Raw genomic sequence first — 17,897 nt, forward strand, 5'->3', positions numbered from 1 at the left:
CAAAGTTTAATGGCACACTACATATAGATATGGCAGAATACACACCGATAGCAAACAGCTCAATGCCTGCATCCCGTAGGTTTTTAGCAGGAGGGATAACATCATCTTGGGATTTCCCATCAGTGATCAATATACCGATTTTAGATACCCCGGGCCTTGCACCAGCTTCAGGCTTAAAACTGTTCTCCAAAATGTAAGTTAATGCAAGACCTGAAAAAAAGAAGCATTTTATGATGGAAAAATATCCATTATTTTTTTCTCAGATCACAATGTCTATATCTCCACTCAGTTTATAGATCCTGAGAAACCTTTCCATGAAGAATGAGTACGAAAGAATAGCTAATTTAGTGAAAGAATACATTTCAACGGGAAACTAAACTGCGGAGATGACATTCATTTTTAGCAGTCTTCTAATCAATCAATGTATTTTAGTCTGGCTATGGAATCCCAAGTAGACTTTCCTATAAACTTGACATTTTTAGTTTCTCTGACCCACTACAATCACTTTTACAAAAACAAAGGCTGTTGAAGAAAAGCAGCATTTGGATAAGGCATTCTCCTGATAAGAAAGTTACTATTTTTAACAGCTACTTTGATGACACTGGAGTTGTATTGAGACTGTATTTATCCTAGGTAGACAGGTCTCCATTTATCCAACGCTGGGGCTTTCCTTCTGCGGCTTCACTGCTCTACTACAATAAGGTCAGTAGAAATCTAGAAGCCCCAGCAAAACATATGAACAGTTACTATTGCCAGTTGTCAGATATTAAAGCAGCATTCTTTCCTTCCCAGAAGAAAACTCTGTGCAAGAACTTTATGAATGGATTTTGCACTTTCTTCTTCACAGGTAGAAGATTTCACTTCATCCACAGATAGTCTGTGTATATTCTGTTTTATGAGACCTTTTCTTGACTAGAAAGAAGTGGAGCCAGTAAGATAAGCACTTCAGAAATACTAAACAGACATTGGATTAAGCCATTAGCATGCTGCAAAACAAACATCCATTTTATAGAAAGATCTAAAACTTCTCAGTTTGTGCAGCTGGACGTTTTTTATTTTAATAAAGTGCTGAAGTTAAAACATACACTGTACCTGTTAGTGTGTTCCCTCCTTTATATGGTAGATTACGGACTGCATCCAATACAGCATCTTTTGTGCCATAAGCATTCAAATGCCATTCAATTCGGGGATCACCACTGTACTGTGCAAGACCTGATATACCAAAATAAAAGTGCTGCATTAGAAAATAAAGCAATTTTTTTCAAGTATCTGTACTATACACATGTGGTTACTAGCAGCTTGCAACTGTAACAGGAAAATTGTATTGCTTGATGCTAAAAAGAACTACAGTAGTATAATGTTGTTCTTACTGGCAACTCCTTTCACTTTCAAAATCTTTCTTTTCAAGTGCTAAGATAATTAATATTGTGAAAAAAAATGATACTTTACCTACTCTTGTTTTGTCAGATCCCACATTGAAAGCAGAAACGAGATTTTCTAGGAACAGTCGAACAAGTCTGAAATTGAATCGGCCAATACTCCAGGAACCATCTACTAGAATCACAATATCTGCAATAGCTGGAGTTTTACAGGTAAACAGGTTTCCTGTAAAATCATTAAGATGAAAACAAAATCTTTAATTAAATAAAAAAACTGTAACTACACAGTTTTATACATTCTTCTCAGTAAGACTACCAGGTTGTCTTCCAGGGGCAAAGTGAGAAGAAAGCAAAATCACTAAACATATCTGTCCTAAGTTCCATAATAGAATAGTCCGGCCATGATTGATTCAGCTGTTCAAAATTACTCTTTGGAGACCTACGAGAAAGAAATGCTGCTTCTAAAAATACAGTACTTCAGAAAGAGAAAGGTAACTGTCATATAATGCAACCAAACCTGTTGTTCATTTTCACATATTCACAACAATATACATATGTGATACAGAATTTCTGACACTTAATTTTCAGTTTGGACAATGCAGAGAGCTCCAAGAGTTATCTAGACTCCTTTTACAGTCAGTATAGAAAATCGGATATTTGCATAGCTCATCTCAACCGCGCTGAAGAAAACTTCTTCAGCTGTCATTAAAGACTTCTAAACTTAAGTAAATCTCACCCTTGGAGTCTAGAGTAAAAATGAAGGCCAATTGAATAAGCTGTGTTAAACTGAAGGAGGATGCATTTAATACAGCAAAGGTAAAATACAACAAATTTGAATTCAAATTCACAAACTGTATATGAACTAGTACCATATAATGATTAATTTGATGCCTCTTTTATGGATGTATGAAAATGTAAACAAAAAGACAATAAAAAAATCAAAAGAAAAGACCTGGTGAAAATCAGTAGAGATGCTAAGTATTAGTAGTCTCTACGGTTTAGCTAACCAAGGGAGAAATCTGAGGAAATGGGATCAGAGTTTATACACAAACTCTAAGATTAATAAGGCAGCTGTTAGAGAAATGAATTGTTAACAAATTGAGAAGCCTAAGAAGATCTTACCATATTCAGTTAGGGAAAATGACTGGAAAGCAAAGAACTGGAACGCATACCATGGAAGTGTGTGAGGAATGTTTTCCGTAATCTCAGACAGAATAGCCAAAACCCACAGAAGTGGTTGCATTACTGTAACAGTAAGGTTGCTGAAAGTAAGGTTGAAGTGGAGGGAGGAAAAACGTATGATGCTACACAGGTATGTCAAACCTGTCAAAGCTTATGTTTGAAATATAAAAACAGCAAACCACCTACAAGACTGACTACAGAATAAGGATGGAAGAAGAAAAGCCAAAGTTAAGCATGCTATAAGAGATATCATGCGTGATAAAACACAGAAAGAAAAAACAGCAACAAAAAACATGCTGACTAGTGAAGTAAGCTGCATCTCAACTTCTTCATCAGCACCCATTACATGAATTGGTTGACAAAGCATGCTAACATACAGGGTGGTACTGACAGCAATGATCAACTGAGTACAGAATTATTAGAAACAAGCTGATCTTGAGAGCAGATGCTCTGAAAATAAAAAAAATTATTCAGTGAGAAGTTATCAAAAAGGTGCACAGCATGAACTCACAAGGAGCTCTCCTATTAAAGAAAGAATAAATCACATAGTTAGCAAACCAACATTTCAATATCATATTATTAATGACAATCTTATTATTAAAAGCAAAGCAATAACCTCATAGGCAAAAATAATCTGATGTGCAGAAGGACTTAAAAATTGCTCATTATTAAGAGTTAGATACATTCTGTAGTGTAAATCCACTTAACGGGAATCACAATCCATACAGTTACAGTTAATGTCTTAAACATGTTCTAAAAATGTCTTTAAACAAGAAAGGAACATTTCCTACGTGCAGTTAGCAGAGTAGAATGAGTTCTAAACGCATGACAAAAATTCCACTTACAAAGATGCCAAAATAAATATTTTATTTTAGTTTTTACAGTACAAGACAACGCTATTTGAACTGGCAACACATTTTAAAATGTAAACACTGGGGGAGATTTAGTAAGCATCAGAAAAATTTTAAATTGGAAGATAAATCCAAAGGAGATCCAAATCTTTCTATCACTGAAGTCAACAGGAAAACTCCCATTGATTTCAGTGGGACTGAGATCTGCCTTTTTGTGATTTAACTGGAACTTACTGGTCATGGCAAAATCTGCGTTTTAAATATCCTTGCCAAATAAACTTCCTCTTAATGAGCCTGCCTTACTTGAAGCATTTCTCTTCCATTGGCCATAAAGTTCAATTATGCCATTCCTGCACTGGCCCTGACTAGCTTCTAAAGCTTCAAATAACTACTGGCAAAGTAAAATGCTACTCAGCACCAGTAAGAATGAGCCCCTGACACACATCCAAGCAGCTGCACTGCAGCACAGATGTATCTTTTCAGTATGATCCTAGCAGTTGAATTGTATAGCTTAGTGAGGGTAGCAGGATTTGTGTGGCTGCATATCCCTTCAAAACTATGACTTTATGCTAACTGTGAAGCCCAAGCTGTATTATTTTCTTATCAACCAGTTTTGCATGCAAAGTTTAATACTGCTATTATAGCTTTGTGAACAGAACTCTTTATTGGTTCTAGTAAATCCATTCAGTGCAGCAAAGATCGAAGAATAAAGAAAACAATAACCGCATTCCTTTCAATATTTTATTTCCACATCATCAGATCAGTGTAAATAGCATCATTCAATTATTTTTTGTTAGCATGTGTGGTGTGATCCAAGATTGTACTGCAATGTGAAAATACGATTCATTCTTCGTAGATAGGAGACACTTGTTGAATCTTTTCTGCATAAAACATTTAGGTTTTGTTACTTCTGTACACCCACTATTTGCTTATGTTTTCTCCTTGTTGTACTTAATAGAACTGCAGAAAGATCCCTAAAATGGAATAAACAACAGTGAGATATTAAATAGAATAACATCCTGTACAGAAATTTTCATAACCTGATAGGAATAAAAACACCACATATCATCCTAGCTTACAAAGTTATTCTAAAAGACACACTGTGCAGTGACTAATTTACACACCCCACTGAGAACAGCCAGTTTCCATTACCAGTTCCAGCAAAAGTCTTTTTCCAATGATCTTCTCATACAACCATACATAGTCATGGATTCTTATAGGGTTCGAGGATAATTATGAAATTTTTGAACATCAGAACATAACTTCAACAGGCAATTTTCCTCAAAGACATCTCTTGAATGAGGATGAAAGCATATAATTTCATATAAAAATTATTTCAAAACCCAGCGCTGCAGTGCACTCCAAACTTCGTCACTGCGATCAGGTTGTGCTATTCATTTCCCTTTCACCCACTTACTAAGAAAACTAGTAGAACACCAGTTCCAAGATCAGGATAGTAGGGAGGTGACCTGTTACCTGATCTTGTATAATGTCTCCTCATCTTACATAGATAGCATTTTTCTAGTTCTACTCCAAGTATGGCAATCCACACCAAACAGTAATAGAGCCTGCAATTTTTCAATTAGGGAAAATGACGGAAATGACACAACCAGAAGTCAGAAGGCAGGCTTCTCTCCAGTGCATCAGCTGGGGGGGTTTCTCAAGGAGAAAGTAACAAATTCCCTATCCTTCTATAACAAATTTACAGTCTTCCTCGTATTATTGGCAAAAGGAACTTGCCATTCTGTCAAGCAGTTCACTGAAGAGGAAGGAGCTCAGTCTGCTCACTTCCTCACAAATGAAGGGAAAAACTTTAAGAGGCTTAGCGTTTCACCCCTAAAGACACCAGCTCAGAACTGCAAGGCTTGTGTGTTAAGACAAGTTATTTGCACAAAACCTACTTCAGTATTGCCCACAGTCATGTCATCATCATTAGAAAAAATGAATTTAACTGCCTTTGTTTCAAGGAAATCTTTCAAAGAATAGCCATCATTGAAATAATTTTGCATCTACCAAATGAAGTTTCCTTCCTTTGATCCCTCAAGGCTCCAGACATTAAAGATGACTCAGTTGCCTGCAATTCCACTGTTTAAGTTCTAATTGCACTACCAAGACCCATGTCAGAATTTGGCTTCCGTTGAAGCCAATGATGGCAATGCTCAGAAAGTTATCCAGCTTGATCCTTCTGAAAAAATGGAGCGTTACTGGAGCCTACAAAACGTGACCCCTGAGACATCCCATGAAGGAAATGGAGCACAGAGTTGGACTGGGAGGGGTTCTGGCAGCAGTGAGGATGCATGGAACAAAGCAGGGTCTGCAAGCTTCTGAGAACACCAACTACCCCTCCATGGCTACATTTTCAACCTGCTATTATTATCTTTTTCATACACGCATTCCATGAGTTTAGAAACAATGTCAAAAAAACAAAAAGCCTTCATCAGAAACAAATAGAAAAACGATGATTTTTAGGTCATAGTGGCTCTTTGACGCTTGGAGTTAATACTGCTAATATTTGAAAGTTCTTTGAAAAACAAAGGGAGAAGCAGCAAATAGAGGCACTGCCACACAGGGAGATTCAGTGTCTTACAAGAACCAGTTCAATTTGCATGTAGCTATGATATATTTTGCAGAAACACATTTGATATTTTTCCTCCCTTTGGTATGAAACTGTTCTCATTTTCAAGAGCCAAAACACACACTTCTGCTAGGACAAGTTAAGACTATAATTCTTTCCGAGTCTGCAATACTTCTTTTCCTTTCTTATTCCTTTTCACAGTGGAAAAGTCAAATAATGTAAGGGAAGAAAGTTCAAGTGGAGGTCAATAATAGCAAGGTACAATGGGGAGACTCCTTCATGGGGTAACAAAGAGAAAAAGCCAAGACACTGACAGAAGTAAGTGAAAAATACCCTGTGAATAAAGCATGACCAACAAAGAAAAGTCAGTCCTCTACAGTGGTCAACAACACAGCAGCTGAGCAGAAGCACAAGTGAGGACAAGGGCAATATAATTCTACATTAGTTAATTATTACTTTTTTTTTTTTAAGGGTTAAAAAATAGAGGGATACAAGACAGCATTCGGTTCCAAAGTGCAGCAGCTCACTGGTTCACGCTTCTGACACTGATATTATTGCACTGGTGATATCATCATTGCACTTAGACCTCAGCTTAACAGATCCCATATGTCAGGCTATGGACCAGACAACGAATACAACATAGCTGCTTTTCTTTGAACTAAATCCAAACATGGCTTGAATTTGAAAGGCTCAAATGCTGGAACATTATTAGGTTGAAAGAGCAGCCCAATGAGGTTAGAAGCTCATCTCTGCTCCCTAAAAAAATCCTCAAATAAAATAAAGCAGCCAGCTCTTTCCCATGCACCATGTTCTGTTCTAGAACATGTCTATAGCCAAATTGGAAGGCCCACAGATTTGTTATTTTGGAGAGTTTCAACATTAGCATTTCCTGAATCTGTTGTCTAATCATGCTTAGAAGATTTTATGCACATTTGGCTGTGTATGTTTAACAGTATTTTGCTTCTCTCATGAAGCACACAGCCATAAATAAATATTGTTATTGAAAGTATACCTTTTGAATATAAAGCCACAAAACTAACTAGCAGTAGATGATAAAACACATTAATATGTCCATGTGCATTTAGTAGTAATAGTTCTCAACTGTCAGAAAGAGAAGCATACTTCTCTTTTCTATGCATCTTTCCATACACACTGAGTAACAGTTGTACTTCTGCAGCAAGCCCCAGCTTATTGAAAAGTTCAAGGATTTCATCCTACAAAGCCTTGTAGAACTTTCTTCCTACACCCTAGCTTTCCAATTTACTTGAGTGACAGAATAAATGTGAAGAATAACTATGAAACAAAACACTAACGTTTTCTGGCAGATCACTGTTGATTGACAGCACAGAAGCACCTTCCAAATATCAGCAACAAACTCCCTTTTTCTGTGTACATAGATAGAAAAAATGTTAAACCACTCCGCATTTAAACTGAGTTGAATGTATTTATTTTAAGAACTCTTCCAACTAGGCAACAGCAATACAGAACAAAGCATACTGCAGAAATCTTTCCTGAAATTGAAGTTCAATATGACAAGATACTATGTCCACTCAGTCACAATCATTTACTCTGAGGATCTTCCACAAACCCTCCTACGAAAGTATTCTGCAGAATACAGAATACTTGTTTGCTCTCAGCTCTGCATCTGACTGCATTAATGTTTTAAATGCTCTCTGAAAGTCTAAATGACTTTTTAAGATAGAGAATGATGCGTTTCTATTATTATTGTTATCCACATTCTTATGTATCAAATACTCTCTTATTTAAGGGTTATTTTTTCCATTTGATTTAGTGAATCATAAAGTCTTTGAGACCATTTTCTCTGCCTATCTAGAGGGTAGCTACTCAGGGGACTGCAGACAAAATTAGTTTTCAGAAATTCTGAATATTAATTAAGTTGTACATGTTAATTCCTTTAAACCACGATAGAGAGCTGGTTTACTCCTGAGCTTGTAAATAAAAAACAGCTTTAATGTAACAAGTAAGGTAGTAGAAAAGAGATTACTTGGCTGTCATCAAAATGAAACTCCTGGCCCTTATCTAAAACTATATTTGTTCTTCAATATGCACACATATACTTAAATCACCTCAGTTTCTGAAAAGCAGGGTGAAGGCAACCATTAAAATTTCAGTTATTCCAGTAGTTTTATGGAGCTCAATAAAGGATCTTTTTCGCTTTTTTTCCCCACACAACAGTTGTTCAATATTCAATAAATAATTCTTCAGTTGTTCTTGCTTTTTTTTTCCCTCCCAATAATCACTGCATCATAAAGACATAATTACATTCTATTCCATCAATTTTAGGGTTTCCCAACCCCCGTCTGTTTTCCATTCTCAGATTAATAAAATATTAATATTAATATTAGGCTTGCAAAGGATCTCCCATTTGGCTGAGACAAAACATGAGCTTCAGAGCGTCATTCTCCTTTTTTTAAGACACAGGGAAGCAGAACTGCCATACCAAAGTCATAAAAGTAATTCAACCAAGCTCTGACAGATACATTATCATTGCTTCCAACTGATGCTTATTGCTACTTCTTAACAGAACAAAGAAACATTCAACATTATGAAACTTAAGGCAGAAACATCTGCCATAGTTTGACATCACCTGTCTGCCCCCTGGGCATTGAACTGAATTTGAATGTTGAGCCTGACAGATGCTGGAGGCTGGGACAGGAGTGATGAGATACGAGTGATATTTTACAGGCTACAGCCAAGTTAGTCTTTTCAAAAGAGCTACCATCCCATGCACAAAATTTACAGCTTTACTCCCTTCATCATTCTTACGAAAGATCAGTGCAAAAGACAAGAAATTTTTAGTACTACATAAACAAGCCAATCCCAAAGACCCCCCGAAGCTAACATTTGCTCCTGAAATACAGCTGTTTGCACCACTCAGTAGACCTCCTTCTGCTGACTTCCTGCATACAAGGTAATCTAATATGCTCAGACATTAAGGTTGCACTCCAGAGGAGCACGGGCTTGATAGAGGATTCCAGAAGAGCAAGGTATGAGAATACCACAGCTCCATTCGTTGAAGAATAATGAGCCAAACAGACACATACAAAACCTAGCAGCTGGATGAGGAAAAAGGATTCCCTCATTATGTGCTAACAGACAAGTACAGTCAGTACCAATAACCAGACAGGCAAGACTAGAGAGAATACCTACTAGAAGGAAAACAAGGACTACTCTGCCATGTGAATAAATTCTGTTTCAGCAACTAAAGAACAGTTTTCATACCAAGAGGTGGAGCTTAAATTAACACTAAGGCCTACTAAGCATACAGGGCACCAGGCAAAAAGTGCTGGTAACAAAGCCAGAATCAGAGTTAACAGGTCCAGAAAGAGCACAAAGACCTTTACAATAAGCAGTGATGGTGGAAATGACCCTGAACTCACCTCTCCTCACTACAAGTTCCTGCTTAATGTTTATCAACAGTGTTAGTATCAGATGAACAAGACAAACTGTGGAACAAGTCTTCCCTCTCAAAGTGTAAGGAGCACCCCTTAAAAGGAACTTGTACAGCAAACAGCTCAAAAGCAAAAGACTTAGTACCTTCTAGCTGCATTTATGAGAAGGCCATCTCAAGGAGCACAGTCCCAGAAAACAGTTACCAAATGTTAGTCTTAATCTCATGTGCTGTTGCCAAGAGCACAAAGCAATGCTGCTTAGTGACAGATTAATGTGTTGATGCATCAGTCTTTTATGATTATAGCTTTCTTACAAGAGAGTCTCTGTCTTCCACCTTAGCGTTTATTAATGCAGCAGAAGGTGCTGTTGCAATCTTTTACCACCTCACCATTGCTTTTTTTGTCTCATCCTTCCAAAACTGACACACAAATTTTAAATGCACTACTATGTAGGTTCAAATGGAAGTAAAAAGAATTCATGCTGGCACATGATTAAGAACTGTTAAGGAGTGCCTCTGCATAGTAGCAATGAAAGTATTTAAGTAATGAAACATATCAACACAGACCCTGAATCTGACTTAAGGTAACAGTCTCTTGCTGCCAGCAGAATCAAACCATGCCAGTGCATTCTGACAATTGGATGGATGTTCAACAGCTAATAACTTGAAGAGCTGAAAAGCAGTCTGAAAAGAATGGCTGTTCACTCACCTGGGCTTCTATTAATCAGTCATTCAAGTATGAGAGCAATCTCCCATTTCAGGTAAGAACTGATTACACAAAGAAGTCAATGCCTTGAGGAAAACTACCAAAAAACCCCAAAGAGCCACATGGGGCTGGGGGAGGGTGTTCAGTTGGAAACAGTTCAGACTTACCAAGAAGACCTTCCTGTGCTAACATATGAGCATACACAGCTTATAAACTAAGGGTTATTAACCTAAGATTTTGTAATTCAAGGGTTACAAACTGAACACACTGATATAGGAGCTGGATCATTTCATGACAAAGCTGAAAGGTTGTTTTTATCTACACTGGTTTAGTAGAAAGAGAGCTATAAATTGCACCTTTTTTTTTTTTTTTTTTCTGAGCTACAGGTTCTGTGGACATCTGTCATCACTGTGTCTACTTTTCATAAAGCAGGTGTGTTCAAAGAGAGTTTCTAAAGAGGGACAAGGAGGGAGACTGTAAATAACAGAAAGGCAATCTGCCCAATCTTCAGCTTCTGACTGGCGTGGAACATTGTGTGAGAGGTAATACACAGCAATAAACATGTACGTGATCATAACACACCAACAGAAGAAAAACAACAGGGATAGGATGAGAAGCCATGAGTTAAGCAGAATCCTAGGTGAAAAACTGAAACTGACCATACCTTCTAATATCAAGCTTTCCTTTCCTGAACAAACGTTTGAATCTCCAGTTAGCATCTTGGTTTTTCTCAAGAATATATTTCTCTCTTATTCAGTTGACTGCAACACACTTACAGGCAAACTCGTGGCCATTTACCTCTTAATAGATAAAGATGTTGAAAGGTGCCATATCTCAGGGTCACTAGCATACTCTTTCTCCTTGAAGTAAAGAGAAATAAAAACTGCCCTCTTTCATATCTTTCCTTCCAAGTGGCCAATAGAAACCTGTGCTAATAGAAACATAATTCATACAGACTTCCAAGATACAGAAATAGCATAGAACGATTATCATTACAAGGGATTATGGGCAACACAACTCTCCATTCTTCTTCTTCTAAGCCTATTTTTAAAGGTTCTTGTGGCCACAATGATGGTGGTGTTACAGAACCTGATGCTGCACGCATGGCTGCAATCACATACTCAATGGACCTTGGAGTCTGGGTTCTGTCAAGACAGTAACCATAGAATCACAGAATGGCTTGGGCAAAGTCATTCAGGGTATTGTATTCAAAATGAAAGAAGGGGTCTGATAAGTGCCCTGATTCCATTTATCTGATACTGGAGAACAGTCTCCTATACAACTGAGGGAAACATATATTACTAAAATCTGTAAATGTAGTAGCATGTTTGGTTTTCTCAAAATCTCAGAAGGATGGCAAAGAGAAAGCATTTAAGAGATCTGCTCATCTCAGTATTGATTCATCCTATCAGGTTTTCCAGCTGTGGGAGGCAGGAAGCAGGAGTGTGCGGAAGGATCGTGGCCAGATCCATAAAAACACTGCCATTGAAAAAAGGAAATCCAAGTTGCAAGTAGTCAGAGGATTGAAAGGTTTAGCTATGTCCACCCCAGAGAAATTCATAGGATGAACTCTTGGAATAAGCACCGATCATCCAAAACACAAAGAGCTAAACTTTCCAAACAATGAGGGAGTTTATTCAAGAGTTTCCTTGCAACAGAGTCCTCCTGGAAGTCATCCAGTAGCAAGCAAGGAATTCCCAATGTGTACAAAGCTCTGTATGGTGGTTCAAAGGTTTATAGACTGGCATAGAAACTTGACAAACACTTCAATCAAATTACACCTGGATTGGATTGGATATCCTAAATTCGTATGCCAAAGATGTATTCAGCTAAGTCCTCCTCATGTCCTGTTTTGAGGCAGATATTTGCATCACCTGAAGTTGAGGAAGAAGTCATCTCTTGCACAGCATGGGTGAAAAACAAGAAGCCATGCCTCATTTACATAGAATGGGTGGGGGTCTGCAGATACATCTGCTGGGCAAGTTCTAAATGGATTCCAGAGCAGAAAATCATAGAATGGCCAGGGTCAGAAGGCACCCCAAGGATCATCAAGCTCCAACCCCCCTGCCACAGGCAGGGCCACCAACCTCCACATTTAATACTAGACCAGGCTGCCTTTGAACACGTCCAGGGACAGGGCATCCACAACCAATCTGGGCAGCCTGTTCCAGCACCTCACCTCTCTCATAGGAAAGAACTTCCCCCTGATATCCAACCTAAATCTTCCCTCTTTCAACTTAAAACCAGTTCCCCTTGTCCCGCTATTATCTACCCCTTCAAAGTGTTGGCTTACCTCCTCTTTATAGGCTTCCTTTAGAAATTGGAGAAATTTTAGTACTACATCAGGAAATCACTGACACACCTGGATTCAAGTGAGAAGCTTACTGGCAAAGTCGGATGATCCGGTGCTGCTTTCATTAGTGGCAATTGACATAAACGTAACACAGATTCTCCGTTAGATAGAAAAAAAAAAAGGCTAAGAAAGGAGCCAAGTATAAAAGTGAGAGTCCGAAACCAAAATGGATCTATAAAATTTTCCCTAGGGCTGAGCCATTGTAGAGTTGTCAGAAGAGTATGCTGAGGGAAGCATAATTATAAATGCTTGCCAAGGTTTTGTGGCAGTCCAGAATGCTTTAAGTACGTTACAGCATGATTCAAGCACTCCCCAGTCTTCTCAACGGACACATGGGAATCTGAGGCCACACCACAAAGAAACAGGGATGATAAATTCATTTTTAAGCTGATATTACCTTTAATAGAATAGCATACACTAAAACAAGCAGGTCTTGTACTTACTCCACGGTGCTGCCTAGATACTAGAGTAAGCATTCAAAACAGAAAAATACCACCTCCCAGCATAGCTCTGGGTCTGCTATCTGCTCTAACATGAAGGAGGTCAACATCCACGTGGTACATCAAGGAATAAAAAGCCTCCAAAAAAAAAAATCCTGTTTTTTTTTGTACTGTTCTGATTGTAGCTCGTCAGACATGGTCTAATATTGAATTAATATATTTTGAGACCTGTAAAGAAAAATCAAACATGAGCTAGTAAATAGGTACCTGCAAAACAGTTTAATCCAGAGTGGGAGATAGCAAAATGAAGAGACAGGAAAGAAATCATCTGCATTAAACAACAAATACAAGAAATACAACTCATAAACAATAGTGTAGTGAAAAAATGCAAGTGCCTTTCCTCCATTTGCTATGGTTGTTCTGGAGTTTTAATTCACTATCATACAGTAAACCCATATTTTCTGCTGTCTTGGTTCAGGCACCCAATCCAGCTTCAGAGGGAGATACATAACGCAGTCGATAAAATACAAGCAAACCTACGTTATATTAGGTTATGTGATAAAATGCTTGCCTTTGTGCACAAAGGAGCACAGAGGAACAATGACAGTTGGGAGAACCTGAATAAAACTCTTAAAAAAAAAAAAAAAAAAAAAAAACAGGATTATTCCCAAGTCCATCAGAAGACATACATTTGCTCAGGGTCCAGGGGCGACATCTGTAATGCTGAGTCAAAGGCAAGATTCCCAGAGCACTTTACAGACTGATAGGGCTACCACTCAGAGGATAAGATTTATTATGAGATGCCCTATCCAGAGTACTGTGTCTAGGTTTGGGGCCCCCAGCACAGGAAAAACGTGGAGCTGTTGGAGAAGGTCCAGAGGAGGGCCATGAAGATGATCAGAGGGCTGGAGCACCTCCTCTACAAAGACAGGCTGAGGGAGCTGGGCTTGTTCAGCATGGAGAAGAGAAGGCTGTGAGGAGACCTCATTGCAGCTTTCCAGTATTTAAAGAGGAAAAGAATAAACTTTTTACTTGGGTAGGTAGTGATAGAAGAAGGGGGAATGGTTTTAAGCTCGAAGACGGAAGGTTTATATTAGATCCCAGAGGAAGTTCTTCACAGAGAGAGCAGTGAAGTGCTGGAACAGGCTGCCCAGAGAAGCTGTGGATGCCCCAACACTGGAGGTGTTCAAGACCAGGTTGGGTGTTGGATGGAGCCCTTGGCAGCCTGGTCTAGTACCAGATCTGGAGGTTGGTGGCCCTACCTGTGGCAGGGGGGTTGGAGATTCATGATCCTTTGGGCCTTTTCCAACCCAAGTCATCCTAACATCCCATAAAGGAATGAGGAATGTCTAAGCCTTAGTACGATATGCTTAGTGCAAGAGCCAAAGGTTGGGAAAGAGAGAGATCAAGGTAATTTGTAGAAGAACTAGCATGGGAAAATAAAAAGATAAAAGTCCTATGCCAAATAATCCCACAGTGCCCCATCTTCTAATTAAATTCCTTTTGTAGCTATTATTCTGTGTGAGAAGCACACTACTCTCTGTACATGTATGCAGCCCTGAATGCCAGCAACTAAAGTCACTGACACAAGCTCATATGCCTGTGATACCAATCACAGCAAGTTAGATCTACACTGTCAGCAACTGCAGCAGGGATGACAGTTCATGAGCTCTCACATATCCATGATGCTAGAATTAGGAGAAGCAAGGATACATGTGTCAATATATAAAGTCTAATGAATATCAAGCAAACTAGCTGGAAATAGGGAAAGCAGCTTGGGAGCCAGGTATCAAAGCAATTATTAGCCTGGGCCAAATATCTGTGTGTCTCTATGAGACAGGTGGAGCAGGCTACAAGAGAGACTAGGACATCTAGGCCTGTAGATTCTGCTGTGAAAGTCAACTGAGAGACCTGTCTGCCTGTGTATTTGTCTGCATGACACAATTAGAGATAAGGGGATCCAAGCATCAGTTACTGAAGGGGTCATTTTTTTCCCCACTTGTTGGCTTTCATCCCAATCCGCTAGAGAGGTAAACAGGAAGAGGCCACTGATGTTTTTGTTGGTGTGTACCCTGACTGAGACTGCTGATCTTTGTGGCCAAACGTGTTTGTGCATTTGAGAACACTTAACTAGGAATACATGCTCAGCCTTGCTGCTGGTTGAATATAGAGGCATGGAGCTATGGCAAACCTGCCTGACTGTACTGAATGGCTGTAGTATTTAGTGTAGTCACTAAATAGGACAAAAGAATTCACACTGACAGTGACAGAAAAGTACTTTCCAATAACCTGTACTTTTAGCCTAAGATTGCAGAAACAGACTAACATACAACAAACAGATGACAGAATGCATAGGAAGAACAGAATGGCACTGGGAAATATGCCTACACAAAACAGTCGTGATCTCTTTCTTCTGCTTGTTCATAATGCAAAAGCTGAAGTGCCCTCCAGAAAGCACAGTGAAACATTGTCAATACAACCAATTACAGGTTGAACAAAGACATAATTAATGAGTTCTGTAGCGTACAATTCAACAAGTAATTTTTAAAAATACCACAGAAAAGAAACTAAAACCAACATCTGCAGTTATGCTAGCCAGGATGAAATGAGTAAACTAAGAAACACAGCCAAGAGAGCAGTATCTCAGAAGGTATTCATTCCTGGAGCTAAGTAAAATACCTCACAACGCTGACTTCACACTATCTAGCAGTACATACTGAAGCAGCTGACATTAATTAAACAGACAAATCAAATCATTAGTCTCTTCTGCTGAACAGCATCTTAATATACCTCTCTGGATTTCATTCCTACAGTATGCAACACGGTGCCATTCGATAGCTACAGGGTGAATGCTAATTACCTACAAAGGTGATAGCAGTACTGGAAGAAGAAAACAAACCCGAGTGTTTTGAAAGAATCACAATTCTGTGATTCTGTGAAAGTCTACTGCACCTCTCATTTCTATCAGCATCTAAAGACCACCATGATGTTACTGGAAGAGCTATTATAATCCAAGCATCAGATTCATATACCATTATCTTTTATGAATTATATGCATTTTGTATTACTTGATTATGTGCACAGCATTGGAAGAAGAAAAATATGAAAAAAACATTCAGGAAAGAGAGGAAGGCAAATTTGTTTTAATGCTTGTAGTTCTGTTTCCTACTATCCAATTAGTTTTGTTTGGGTTTTTTTTGTTTTTTAATTATTATTTTAACTGGCAATAAATGGGGTGCTTTTTTTCTCAAGTCAAGTCTAATCTGATTTGCCTGTGATGATATCTGGCAAACAATCCATGAGCATTCTGTCCTGGTTTCAGCTGGGAAAAAAAAAAAAGAAAAAAAAAAAATCAAACAAAGTTGATTTTAGAGTCCAGCTGGGCACTCATCATTGGGTGGTGAGCAATTGCTTGTATATCCCTTAATTTTTATACATCTAATTATCATTACTATAGATTCTTCCCCACACTTCCTTTTCTACTTTATTAAACAGATTTTATATTTTTTTGCCCAGAGAGGCTGTGGATTCCCCGTCCCTAGAGGTGTTCAAGTTGGATGGGGTCCTGGGCAGCCTGGTCTAGTATTAAACAGGGAGGTTGGTGGCCCTGCATGTGGCAGGGGGTCAGAGGTTCATGATCCTTGAGGTCCCTTCCGACCCTGGCCATTCTGTGATGATACCATCTCACAAGTTTACTCTGTTGTTCTTTCGGCTTCCCCCCCGCCTCAATTCTCTCCCCATCCCACTGGGAGACAGGGAGAAGGGAAGAAATGACCATGTGGTGCTTAGCTACCTGCCTGGTTAAACCACAACACTTTCTCATTTCTGTTCTTCCTATCTTCTCCCACTATCCTCATGGAGAAAGCAACTAAGTAAGAGTTTGGCAGATAGCCTAGGCTAACCTGCAACAACTCTCATAGAAAAAAAATCCCCAAATAAAGTTTGCAAGCAAAAAAATAAAATTGGCCCTCTGTGTTTTGTTATTGTCATTAAAATCATTGTCTGAGAACTTTACAGGCATTAACTGAAGCACTTGAAAGGATACAGTCACGTACTTGCCACAGGATGCAGTCAAAAACACTGCGATTCTTCTCTCCCTAAAGGGATGTGACTACAGAATCACTCCTAGTATTTCTTTGAAAAACTACAAAACATCTGAGAAGGCAAAGAACGTATTAATCCCTTTCATTGTGAAGAAAGGAGCTTTGTACATGATAGAATTGGAGAAGTGCCAAGGTACAAGTACTCAAATATCAGTGCATGCTGAATGAAGGTGAGTCCGTGAACTTTATCTCAACAGAGAGGAAGAAAAAAAGGCTTCTGATGTTACTGAGTGTGCAGCAGTGATTAATCTATCACTAAGCTGAAAACTGACAGGTTCTGAGAAATACAGGAAGAAGATTCAACACTTGAAATTATTTGTACAGAAGAACCAGAGGAGCTTTCTGGAAATCAAACACACTGTTAACATTTGATGTATAAATTAAAAGGTGAATTAATTTCAGCATGATGACACTACTGCACTGCAGATTTATTTGAGATAAGAGCACAGTACTTTGAGTAGGAAAGAAAGGAATAAATCTTTCCAAACTATCTAAACAGTCAGGACATAACACGTGGAAAATTTTAACCTGGGATACTAGAGCTGCTGAAAAAATTTCTCATGAGCCACACAAACCACTTGACAGAGTTTCTTGAAGAAAGTTATTAGTTAAGCATTTATGAACAACAAGCTTCAATAATTACATACCCCTGGTGCCCTTCAGAAAAATCAGCATGATACACATGGATCAACAGGTAAGAGCTACCTTAACACACACTAATTATGGACTGCGTTCACACACTTTCTGTACATTTTAACAAGTTTATTGCTATGCACTAATTTTGCCCCAAAACATTGAGTTGGGATTACATGACCTATTAAAATGCAAAACCTGTCCTAACATTCACATCAGAGAATTCTGAGAGACAATTCTTCATATGCAGAAGAATTAATTAT

The 17,897-nt window shown here is 38.5% G+C and overlaps 1 protein-coding gene across 7 annotated transcripts in view; it reads right to left on the reverse strand.

Annotated features, from left to right (window-relative positions):
- COL14A1 (collagen type XIV alpha 1 chain) overlaps nucleotides 1–17,897 on the reverse strand; it is a 117,960-nt gene that overhangs the window by 84,107 nt on the left and 15,956 nt on the right. For all 7 annotated transcript variants that reach the window (XM_042833376.1, XM_042833357.1, XM_042833367.1 and 4 more), the window contains 3 exons: nucleotides 1,450–1,605; nucleotides 1,093–1,212; nucleotides 46–210 (listed from right to left, as the gene is read on the reverse strand). In XM_042833376.1, coding sequence (XP_042689310.1) covers nucleotides 46–210; nucleotides 1,093–1,212; nucleotides 1,450–1,605 — 441 coding nt within the window. The remainder of the gene's footprint in view (nucleotides 1–45; nucleotides 211–1,092; nucleotides 1,213–1,449; nucleotides 1,606–17,897) is intronic.

This window comes from Centrocercus urophasianus, unplaced genomic scaffold (genome assembly GCF_019232065.1).
Source record: "Centrocercus urophasianus isolate 14NV4802_14NV808 unplaced genomic scaffold, USGS_Curo_1.0 seq_11, whole genome shotgun sequence".
In the NCBI taxonomy this organism is placed as follows: Eukaryota; Metazoa; Chordata; class Aves; order Galliformes; family Phasianidae; genus Centrocercus; species Centrocercus urophasianus.